This window comes from Sebastes fasciatus, chromosome 13 (genome assembly GCF_043250625.1).
Source record: "Sebastes fasciatus isolate fSebFas1 chromosome 13, fSebFas1.pri, whole genome shotgun sequence".
In the NCBI taxonomy this organism is placed as follows: domain Eukaryota; kingdom Metazoa; phylum Chordata; class Actinopteri; order Perciformes; family Sebastidae; genus Sebastes; species Sebastes fasciatus.
In genome coordinates this window covers 33,750,580-33,762,707 of record NC_133807.1, presented here as the reverse complement: position 1 = coordinate 33,762,707, position 12,128 = coordinate 33,750,580, and the positions used below count along the sequence as shown (strand labels likewise).

The 12,128-nt window shown below is 38.5% G+C and overlaps 1 protein-coding gene across 2 annotated transcripts in view; it reads right to left on the bottom strand.

The window, feature by feature from the left end:
• Positions 1–4,023: 4,023 nt before the first annotated feature.
• The window catches only part of LOC141781371 (uncharacterized), a 21,501-nt gene continuing 13,396 nt past the window's right edge, over positions 4,024–12,128 (bottom strand). For both annotated transcript variants that reach the window (XM_074657085.1, XM_074657084.1), the window contains 3 exons: positions 11,275–11,564; positions 11,021–11,153; positions 4,024–8,588 (listed from right to left, as the gene is read on the bottom strand). In XM_074657085.1, coding sequence (XP_074513186.1) covers positions 8,572–8,588; positions 11,021–11,153; positions 11,275–11,564 — 440 coding nt within the window. In that variant the 3' untranslated portion in view covers positions 4,024–8,571. The remainder of the gene's footprint in view (positions 8,589–11,020; positions 11,154–11,274; positions 11,565–12,128) is intronic.

Genomic DNA, 12,128 nt, shown 5'->3' with positions numbered 1-12,128 from the left:
ATATGACACTAATGATGAACTCACATTGAACATTTGGTGCAGACTGATTTCTGACATTCTGATTTAATGCAGTTTTCTGTGTTTTCCTTTGCAGACCTTCATCCATCACACTTTATACTGTTAAAACAGCAGCTTATGTTGTGTGGAAATAGTTCTGTTAGGAATCTTTAAAGGTTAAAAAGCTTCAAAGTGTTGGATTTCAGTAAAAGGTCTTTGATCCTGTGATAAAAAGGAGAGTTTAGATGTACTTTTGGCCTCAGACCTCTTATTTCTGCTCGGCTGGAGGTTTCTGCATTATTTACAGATAACCAGCGTTTCCTCCTCAGCCGTCTGAATTAATGAGCAGAAGCTGCACATTTCACTTCTTAGTGGACGACAACTCTGACGGTTTACAAGAAGATAAGAAAACAGCTTATAGACCGTTTTAGTGATGACGTCATGATGAGGTCACGCTGTTAGCTGGAGGCTAACCAAAGCAAAGACTGGAGGCTAACGCTAGCAGTGTAACGATACAGGAAATGAGTCCAACAGAGGACAGCGCCGGGTCACGGTTGCTCTGCCTCACTCCTCGCCGCCAGGAGACGACTTCACCGGGAGGAGAGCAGGCGTTAGCTAGCTAGGGTTCTCCAGCCGTCTCCTCCTGCAGCCGTCTCCAGCGGCGTAGCGGTCTAACCTGGTCCCGTTGGTTCACGGTAACTTTCTGGTGCTCCTGGAGAGAGTGACGGCACAGCAACAAGAGTCCCCACAGAAAAAAAACAGGACGTCTCTCTAAATCTCTGGCGATCAAACGGGACTTTAGTGTAAACCAACATGGCCGACGACGGGCGGGAAGAATTAGGGTGCGCTCCAAATCTTTTTACTTTTAGTGCATACTGCAGCTGTGTAATGTTGCATGCAGTATGCATAACATTGTGCCTTTAGTACGTACTGTGTGTTTCAATACCCATACTACCCTACTATTTAGTATGCCAGAAAGAGATTTCGTACGTCCCAATGCTAGAAGGTCAAATTACAGTATGCCAACAAATACCAGGATGTCCTACTACACCCCGTCACATTTTGCAGTATGCAAGCCAGCATGCTTTTCTGGCTATTCTGACCCACAATCCTCAGTGCAGGGGATACATGAGCAAGAGGGTCAAAGTTCAAGGTGCAATGTTATGAGGAAGTAGTGCGTGTAACAGTACGTACTTTGTAAGGGCAGCTGCAGTACGTACTAGAAGTAAAAAGAAAAAGTATGCGATTTGGAACGTAGCCAAAGTGATGTTAGTTTTTACTTTGAACTGAACATTGATGAAGGATGGACGGATGAAGTCATGGAGACACGTTAAATAAACACTAATAAACACGTTGCTCCTCCATCTCTGAGCTCCGTCTCACTACTACGTCATGCTCCACGTTTAGCATTAGCTCATGCATTAGCCGTGGCCGCCATGACGACGGTGGTTGTCCTTCCTTCTTGCGTCAGCTTGTTTCTCTATTGGTTTAAAGGTGCAATGTTTAACATTTCACCTACACTACTGGATCCATACAATCTACATTTACACTCATTAGTTATGTGAAAAAAGCCAACAACTAACTAACAGCAGGGAAAGAATACGCAAAATACAACCGAACTGCTGAAACGCTGACAGCCGGTCAAAATTTAGTTTGTATAGTATGTCGAAGAAAAGGTAAAAAAGTCAATATATTATGTAAAAAAAATGGCAAAGAAGTCAGAGTATAGCATGTTGGAAAAAAGGCAAAAAAATCACAGTATATTATGTAAAAACAAATGCAAAAGATTGACAGTATGGTATGTCAAGAAATGCAAAAAATCCAAAGTATATTATGTAAGCGTGACGGCGACTTCCTGCTTCGGTCAGCTCGGTTCTCTATTGGCTGTCGTTCTTTACCGCGGCTGATATATTAATACATCATATCTGTTATGACCTTGTTTTCTATCCAGGGCTGTGATATACGGAGGAAGTGACGCCTGTCATCGTACCAACATGAGTTTGATGTGTATGAGTTAATGTGTCACATGATTGATCCTCAGATGGACAGACGAGCCTGCAGACGTGGAGGAGGTCGTATTAACGGGATTTATTCCCTTCAAACATCATCAAATATACTCAACAGCAGTAGATCAACAGTGTGTTGGATAAATGTACTGTGTTACTCATTCAGTATGCTTCATAAAGCAGTCAAGTTAAGGCATGCACAGGCACAAAGAGAGTCCGGTGTCAGGAGATATTAATAATCATAATAATAATAATAAGAGACATAATGAAGTCTACTCATGCTAACAGCGCCCGTTCAGAAAGAGCAAGCAGGAAGCAGTTTAAATACTGAGCGTTACAAACACCAGATTATTCATGTCAATACAAAAAGAGATCCAGAGAATGGCAATAGAAATATAAAAATACAAAGAGCATTAATAATCAGGTGTGAAAAGAGCGTTTACAAAAGAAAATGATAAACAGGAAATAAACACGAGAGGAAAGTAAATGAACGTCTTCACAGGATGCAGCATCGAGAAACGACAAGTTCTGCACAAGACTTCCAGCTTTTACACTTTAGAATAAACTTCTCCTCTAATATTATATTTACTAGAATAATAAATAAATAAGATTAATTAAATAATAAATATATTTAGAAATCTCTAAATTATGAGCATCAAACATATTGACATTAGAACAGGTGCAATCTGGATTATATCCACGTATTTCTGTCCAACATCAGAACAAAAATGAATCAAATCCAATTTCAGCGCACAATTAGTCTTTTTGTTTTGTTCATAATAACAATCATTTATTAATGGCAAACTGATAATTAATTAAAATGTAGTTAATAGTTTTTTTTTTTAACTATTAACAAACAATAAAATTATATTATTATTTTAACAGTTTCTTGTTGAACACATTATAACATTTAAGTATTTGTTAATGATTATGTAAACCTTTAAGGAATTGTTTTTAAAATAAACTATTATCGAAGTTTAATTAATAATTTCAATGAATTTACCACCTTTTTGTTTTCTTCTCCGTGACGTGTGTCGGGTTTCATACCGTTTATTTTGTGCTTTTTGTGGAGTTTTCTTTGAGCGTTACAGATTAAATATTTAATTATTTCATGCGTTTGAATCGTCGTTTGAGTTTCATATAAAAAGTAACAGCTCGGCTCTGTGCTCATATTTATCTCTGAATACCAAAAATCTTCCTCAGAACTGTCTGTTTCTTCGTGTCTTATAGATATAGATATATACTGTATATATATATATATATATATAAATTAGGGGTGGGAAAAAAATCGATTCACCTACTGTATTTATTGCGATTTTTTTGTTTTAGAAGGAAGTTCCCGCTTTTATTGTGGTAGTCTGAGTAACGTGACGTCATATCTTTTATTGTGGTAGTCTGAGTAACGTGACGTCATATCCGTTCCGTACCCGTCAACCAAAACAAACCTCAGAGAGTGTAAAACGTTGGAGGGTCGTCGTGGATACGACCTGCACCCTCCCATGTTAAATCCAGCGTGGTAAACACTACACATCCAGTAAAGGATGGAAACACTTTGGGTTTCACACATTGACAGGAAAAGCAGAGCTAGACAGAGCAGAGCTAAAGCTGCATGCTAACTTCTAAAAAAGGGACAAAATAAGTCAGAACAAAGGCTGAAAAAAAACAAAATGTTCAAAAAGAAATCTTAAAAAGGCTGAAATATGTCCGGAAAAAATGCCAAAGTATGGCCAAAAAAAGGCCGATATGTTTGAATAGAATTCTGAAAAATGTCTGGAATATTTCCGAAAAAAAGTCTGATAAATGTCCAAAAATATCCCAAAAAGTGCAAAACAATTAGCAGGTAACGTTATGGTATGGCGGTAACGTTATGGTGGTAACGTTATGGTATGGAGGTAACGTTATGGTATGGCGGTAACGTTATGGTGGTAACGTTATGGTATGGAGGTAACGTTATGGTATGGAGGTAACGTTATGGTATGGTGGTAACGTTATGGTATGGTGGTAACGTTATGGTATGGAGGTAACGTTATGGTATGGAGGTAACGTTATGGTATGGTGGTAACGTTATGGTATGGAGGTAACGTTATGGTATGGTGGTAACGTTATGGTATGGAGGTAACGTTATGGTATGGTGGTAACGTTATGGTATGGAGGTAACGTTATGGTGGTAACGTTATGGTATGGAGGTAACGTTATGGTATGGCGGTAACGTTATGGTGGTAACGTTATGGTATGGAGGTAACGTTATGGTATGGAGGTAACGTTATGGTATGGAGGTAACGTTATGGTATGGAGGTAACGTTATGGTATGGTGGTAACGTTATGGTATGGAGGTAACGTTATGGTATGGCGGTAACGTTATGGTGGTAACGTTATGGTATGGAGGTAACGTTATGGTATGGAGGTAACGTTATGGTATGGTGGTAACGTTATGGTGGTAACGTTATGGTATGGAGGTAACGTTATGGTATGGCGGTAACGTTATGGTATGGCGGCAACGTTATGGTATGGCGGTAACGTTGCGGTGGAGCCGGCCGTCGCGCTCGTCTTCGCGGTCAAATGGGCCGACGCTACGACTGTAGAGCTATCCGGTTTAAATCAAACCTCAAAACATACTTTTATTCCTTGTCTATGCTTTTTTTTAATCTTTTTTCTTTCCTATTGGTCTCGATGCTTTTATTATTTGAATGTCCTGTTGGTTTTGAATCAGTCTTACGGTGTTATTGTGTTGTTTTATGTTTTATTTGATGTATAATTGTGTAGCACTTTGGTTGTTTTTAAATGCGCTTTATAAATAAATTTGGATTGGACTTAAAAATCGCAATACATATCGAACCGCCACCTGAGTATCGTGATAGGTGAATCGTCCCAGCCCTAGTATATATATATATATATATATATATATATATTATATATTAAATATAGGAGTTGTTCTATGTCCAGAACTTGTGCCAGCTGAATAAGAGATAACGGTGTAGAGCAGCGTGAAGGTGTTCACCATTAAAACTCTGCACATGAATATCAGAACTACACGGTTAGTCAGTGAAACACAAACAGCAGAAACACATAAACGATACGAGAGAGTTAACAGTCGTTAAAACCATCAGAGTGGAACAACGTGAGGCGGTGGAACACTGTAGCAGCTCTGAGAGGTAGCGCAAGCAAAGTCCGTACGAGACTGCGTACCAGGACGGACGCGACTCAGTGAAGCTGTCGACATCGAGCCGGGACCATCGTGTTGCATAATGTGGTTAGTAAACAGGCATGCTACATACAGGACAGGAGGGGTCACCTGAGCTCACCTGACCTCACCTGACCTCTGACCTCTCACCAGGTTTATCTTCACAGCAGCGACGTCCTCTAGAGAAAACACCAATGTGCATTTTTGGCGGCGAGATATTTGTCGGTCAGTTACGACGAAGGGAAGAAGCGTAGACGCGTAGACGCCGCACTGACACCTGGATCGTACCTCAACGTGCACGCCATATTGGACCAGGTGAGACTGAGCCGTAACCCTATACTAGTGAACAGAGGAGCTGCCGTCTTTCTGGATAAAAAGCATTATAACATCGACATTTCTCAACACATTTCATTTATACTTCTGTCTCCTATTTACTCATCATTTCTGGATATTTTTCACACATTTTTGGGATATTTTTCTGATTTGTTTTCGACACATTTCACCTATTTTTCAATGATTTTTTGGACATTTTTCAGGAAGGTTTTTCACATATTTTACTAATAATTTTAGCATATCTTCTGGACATTTTTGACAATTATTGTTCTCCTATTTACTAATAATTTTTCGGATATTTTTCACATATTTTTCGGATATTTTTCGGATTTGTTTTGGACACTTTTCACCTATTTTTCAATGATTTTTTGGACATTTGTCAGTAAGGTTCTTCACATATTTTAATAATTTTAGCATATCTTCTTTGACATTTTTTCACCTATTTTTCTAATAATCCTCAGATATTTTTCACATATTATCCGGACATTTTACACCTTTTTCCTCACGTTTTACTAACGATTATATTATGATTATATAATAAAATATAATGATATTTTTCAGAAGTAAAATATTAGTAAAATATGTGAAAAATGTTCCAAAAATGATTAATAAAATATGTGAAAAATATAACAAACAACAAGTGAAGGGGGATAAAAAGTTCTATAACGTCTCCATTTCTCAACGAGTCGTTTTATATTCAAACGTTTCTGATCTACGAGGAGTCACGCTAAAGAGACTGTAAAGTTTTAACATGTATAACGGGTTACAGGCCAGTCTCGCCAGGTCCAATATGGCGCCCACGTTGACGTATCACCGTGAAGCGTCTACGTGTCTACGGAGGAAGAAGGGGGACATCTTTAGCGGGCGGACATATTACAGTTTCCCATATTATTTATGTACAAAGTGCTACTCAGTCAGCGCTCTGGCTAAATGAGGCTAGAGTCTTCTGTAATAAATAGTGTAAACATGCACAGGTTATAAGAGATGATTCAGTTCCATAACAGCAGCTTATTTCCTCAGAGTTCCAACCGGTCGGTCCAGCCGGCGTCCGTCGGCACACGGTAAAGACAAAACGCTGACTGGACGATGACGAGGTGATGAACGCCAGCCGGTCAGAACCAGCTGCTTCCAGTTCGTCTTTCTGGTTCGTCGTGTGGCTCACTTCATACGTTTAAATAAGGACAGTTGTATTTTCATCTAGTCATTAAATCACATGATCAGACTCAAACCAGCAGTGGATATATCTACTAACAAGTACAGTGTGTGTTTCACAGCCGGATTCTCTTTCTAGCTTTCTCTCTATTGCTTCTCTCTTTTCAGACTTTTTCCCTTATTTTTGTTGTTTGTTATATTATTCACATATTTGACTAATCATTTTTGGAACATTTTTCACATATTTTACTCATGAAAAATATAATTATATTTTATTATATAATCATAATAAAATTATTAGTAAAACATGTGAGGAAAAAGGTGTAAAATGTCCGGAAAATGTGAAAAATATGTTTAAAAATATCTGAAAAAAAGTGAAAAATGTCTGAAAAATATCCCAAAAAATATGTGAAAAATAATTTGAAAAATATGTGAAAAGTGTCCAAAAAACCCAGAAGATTCTGTGAAAAATATCTGAACATTATTAGTAAATAGGTGAAAAACATTGTCAAAAATGTAAAAAAAAAAAATGCTAAAATTATCAGTAAAATGTGAAAAACTTTATTGAAAAATGTCCAAAAAATATCCAAAAATAATTTGAAAAATATGTGAAAAATATGCTAAAATTATTGGTAAATAGGTGAAAAAAATGGTAAAAAATGTCAAAAAAGATGCTAAAATTTTTAGTTATATATGTGGAAAACATTAGTGAAAAATGTCCAAGAGATATGTGGAAAAACATCTGAAAATCATTAGTAAAATAGGTGAAACATGTCCAAAAATAAGTAGTAAAATATGGGTGACATGTTCCTTCATCACCATGAACACACACTGTAGTTTACTCTGACTCAGTCCCACTAACACACCGTCCTGCTCACACTAACACTCACTACAGCACCACACGAGGATTCATCCGCCGCTGAAAATAGTCCCAGACAAAGTCCCTATTTCCTCCTGTTGGTTGATATAAACTACAGCTGGTTTAGTGAATTACTGATGAAACTGTATATTAGTGTTGTTAAAGCTCTGTGCTGGTTTGGGTCTAAATGTGGAGCACGAGCAGCAGATATCAGCAGCTTTACCCGTTAACTAACATGTCTGTTTTAGATCATCTATTAGAATATGGAGAGTGAAACCCAGAAGAATTGAAAGAAAACCTGACTTTGTTGTGAACCAGCAACTAGATAAGAAGTGACATCAGGACTACAGCAGCATCGTGAGCGTCCACGTTCATGTCCACGTCCACGTTCACGTCCAGGGCCACGTCCACGTTCACGTTCACGTTCACGTCCATGTCCACATCCACGTCCAGGGCCACGTCCATCCTCCAATCACAGCAACAGGAACAGCTGGAGGACGAAACACGAGTCCCTCTCACAGCACAAAGACTCTGCCGGCCGGTCGAACCGGCAGCAGCGTCTCAGATAAACACCAAGTTTCTCATTATTTGGCATCAAGAAGGTGGAAACCCAGCGTGACCATCACTGGACCTGTCGACTCACTTAGAGGTCTGAATAATCCCGTTTCCATAGAGACAGACGTCCATTTCCATGACAACGGAGAGCGGTCTGAAGGAGGAGCTGCTACCACGGAATGAAATGAGCATCATGTGATCCATCCTTTCCTCGGTGTCGGTGGGTGTCAGTGGGTGTCGGTGGGTGTCGGAGTCGGAGGGTGTCGGAGGTAGAGCGCCAGGCGGACCATGCTCGTCGTGCAGCGAGAAACAACAGCAAACAACAGGAACAGACTTAGTTTTTCATCCGGTGCAGGCGCTTGAGAAAGATAGTGCTTCAGGAAGTCGGAGGGAGTGCGGTGTCGGGTGGCGTCGGGTCGGTGTCGGGTCGGGTCGGGTCGGGTCGGGTCGGGTCGGGTGTGGTCGTGAAGTTGGTGTCGCCATTTTAATCAGGATTTTAAAATCACTGGAGACAGAAAGAAGACAGAAAGTCACCGATGTTTAAGGTGGTGGAATGTAACTAAGTACATTTACTTAACTACATTAAGTATTTCTATTTTATATACTGCTAAACTACTTTAACTGAAACCAGCCAACAGGATATAAAGGAGTTCAAATGCAACACACACATTAATGCAGCGGTAATAATAATCCAGAAACTATGGAGGCCAAAACCTGCCAAAATAAAAAATATTGAATAAATAAATAAATAAATGACTCAATAAATAAATATATAAATATGTCATTAAATAATGACAAATGAATAATTAAATAAATATATAAATATATATATTTAAAAATAAATATAGAAAATAAAATAAAAAATAAAACAATAAATAAATGCAGCATAAATAATATTAAAAATAAATGTAGCCATTAATTAATTGATAAATGTGACATGAATTGATATTTCTGTTCTGTTCTTTATTTATTTATCTTTGTATTAATTCCCTTATTTATTTACTCTTCTGTTTAATAAAAAAAAAAAAATATATACGTTAAAAAATAAATAATAAGTAAATGCAAAGATAAGTAAATAAATACATTTAATTAAATTCAAAAATAAATACATATATCAATAAAAAATATATCCAAAAATAAATAAATAAATATATCATTAAATGTAAATAAATAATATAAAAAATAAATGAAGTCATTAATTAATTGATAAAATGTGACATAAATTTATATTTCTGTTCTGTTCTTTATTTATTTATTTTTGTATTAATTCCCTTATTTATTTACTCTTCTGTTTGATAAAAAAATACATAAATACATATTGACATTTAAAAATAAATATAAAATAAATAATAAATAAATAAAAAAAAAAAAATAAATAAACAAACATAAATACAAAATGCATAAATAAATAAATATAAAATAAATAATAAATAAATAAATAAAAAATGTATAAATAAAAATAAATAAAGAATAAATGCGTAAATAAATACATTTAAAAATGAATGAAAAATAAATACATAAATCAATAAAAGGGAAAATGAAACAGAACAGTAAATAAATAAAGGAATTAATACAAAGATAAATAAATAAAGATCAAAACAGAAATATTAATTTGTCACATGTTATCAATTAATTAATGGCTATATTTATTTGTAATATTATTTTTGCTTCATTTAATTACATATTTATTTATTTTTGATTTTGCCAGATATAATAGTAAAACACAGACGGGGAACATTTCACTGACACATCAGTACTTTTACTTTAAGTATATTTAACTGATCACATAGTTTTACTTCAGGTTTTCAATGCAGGACTTTTCTTTGAAACAGAGTATTTTCATCACAGAGGGGTATTAGTACTTTTACTGCAGTAAACAACCTAAATACTTCTTCCAACAACTGGTGGTACATTAAAACAAAAATAGAAGAAATGGAAAAATGTCTGTATGTGAACAAGAATAAAAAGGAGCTCTGTCTGAAGCTGCATTAGTCGGCTGTAGAGCTGAGGACGTTTCAACTATTCCACTAAAACACTGTTTGTATTCAGTAAATGGACCTTTGTGCTCAGTGAATGGATAAATAAGAGATGAATAACTGTGACAGATCCACTTTAAAAAGGACTCTAAAGTCTCTGGAGACATTTTATCTCTCTGGCAGCTACATCATTACAACGTCATCACAACGTCCGTACAACGTCAACACAACGTCAACACAACGTCATCACAACGTCATCACAACGTCATCACAACGTCCGTACAACGTCATCACAACGTCCATACAACGTCAACACAACGTCAACACAACGTCATCACAACGTCATCACAACGTCATCACAACGTCCGTACAACGTCATCACAACGTCATTACAACGTCAACACAACGTCATCACAACGTCATCACAACGTCATCACAACGTCATTACAACGTCATTACAACATCATCACAACGTCATCACAACGTCATCACAACGTCATTACAACGTCATTACAACGTCATCACAACATCATTACAACGTCATTACAACGTCATTACAACGTCATCACAACGTCATTACAACGTCATCACAACGTCATTACAACGTCATTACAACGTCATCACAACGTCATTACAACGTCATCACAACGTCCGTACAACGTCATTACAACGTCATCACAACATCATTACAACGTCATTACAACGTCATCACAACGTCATCACAACGTCATTACAACGTCATCACAACGTCATCACAACATCATCACAACGTCATTACAACGTCATCGCAACGTCATCACAACGTCATTACAACGTCATCGCAACGTCATCACAACGTCATTACAACGTCATCACAACGTCATTACAACGTCATCACAACGTCATTACAACGTCATCACAACGTCATCACAGATCCCACCAACAGCAGGCCGATGGAGGTAAAGTGGATGATGTGACTTACATCCCCAGTTGAGGGCGATGCCGGCAGCGATGATGGCGATCCCTCCCAAGATGGACACGACGGACAGAACCATGGCGTTACGGCCCAAACGGCGAGCGCCGTCCACGTTGCCCTGCTGCAGGCTGTTTCGGGACTGAACACAGTAAAATAAGATAATAGAAACGCTTTAAGTTTAGCTGCTGTTTTATCGTTTGGTGGTCTAATTATTATTTGTTGGGTTTCATTTGTAGACAGAAGACGGCGTGAAGTCGTACCATGACGGAGAAGGTGAGCGCTACGATGTTGATGGGCCACAGCGGGCAGAAGCAGGACAGGATGGCCAGGATCAGGTAGTCCCTGGGCTTGGACCCGTCCACAGTGGCCTCTGTGATGGCGCTGGGCCGGCGGGTGAGCGAGGGCCTCGGGGAGCCCGCCGCCAGCGAGCCGGACCGGCTGCTCAAACCAGGCCGCCCGTTGACGTGGCCGCCGAGCTTGGCGTGAAGCATGGGCGACACAGAGGACACTGTGGGAGACGAGTCCACCATCACGGGACCGACGCCGTTACCTGGAAGAGAAGGAGGAAGCAGAGAGGAGGAAGGAAGTCAAGTCTTTAATGAGTTACGCATCGCTGTCTTCGGCAGCCGAGATCTACCACGAGGATATTAATACTCCAACAGTATGAGAATATAAAATATAAATAATACTCTTTATCTTTGAAGTTAACACCAATAAAATGAGTTCTATGTGATGTGAAGGAGCAACTCGTCTACTGATCCCTCTGAGAACCAACAGGAGGAGAGAGGAGAGAGGAGAGAGGAGAGATGAGAGAAAGAGAGAGAGGAGAGAGGAGAGAGAGAGAGAGAGGAGAGAGAGAGATGAGAGAGAGAGAGAGAGGAGAGAGAGAGAGAGGAGAGAGAGAGAGGAGAGAGAGAGAGAGAGAGGAGAGAGGAGAGGGAGAGAGAGAGAGAGAGAGAGGAGAGAGGAAGAGAGAGAGAGAGAGAGAGAGAGAGAGAGAGAGAGAGAAGAGGAGAGATGAGAGAGAGAGAGAGAGAGAGAGAGAGAGAGGAGAGAGGAGAGGAGAGAGAGAGAGAGAGAAGAGAGAGAAGAGGTAGTGATGAGAGAGAGGAGA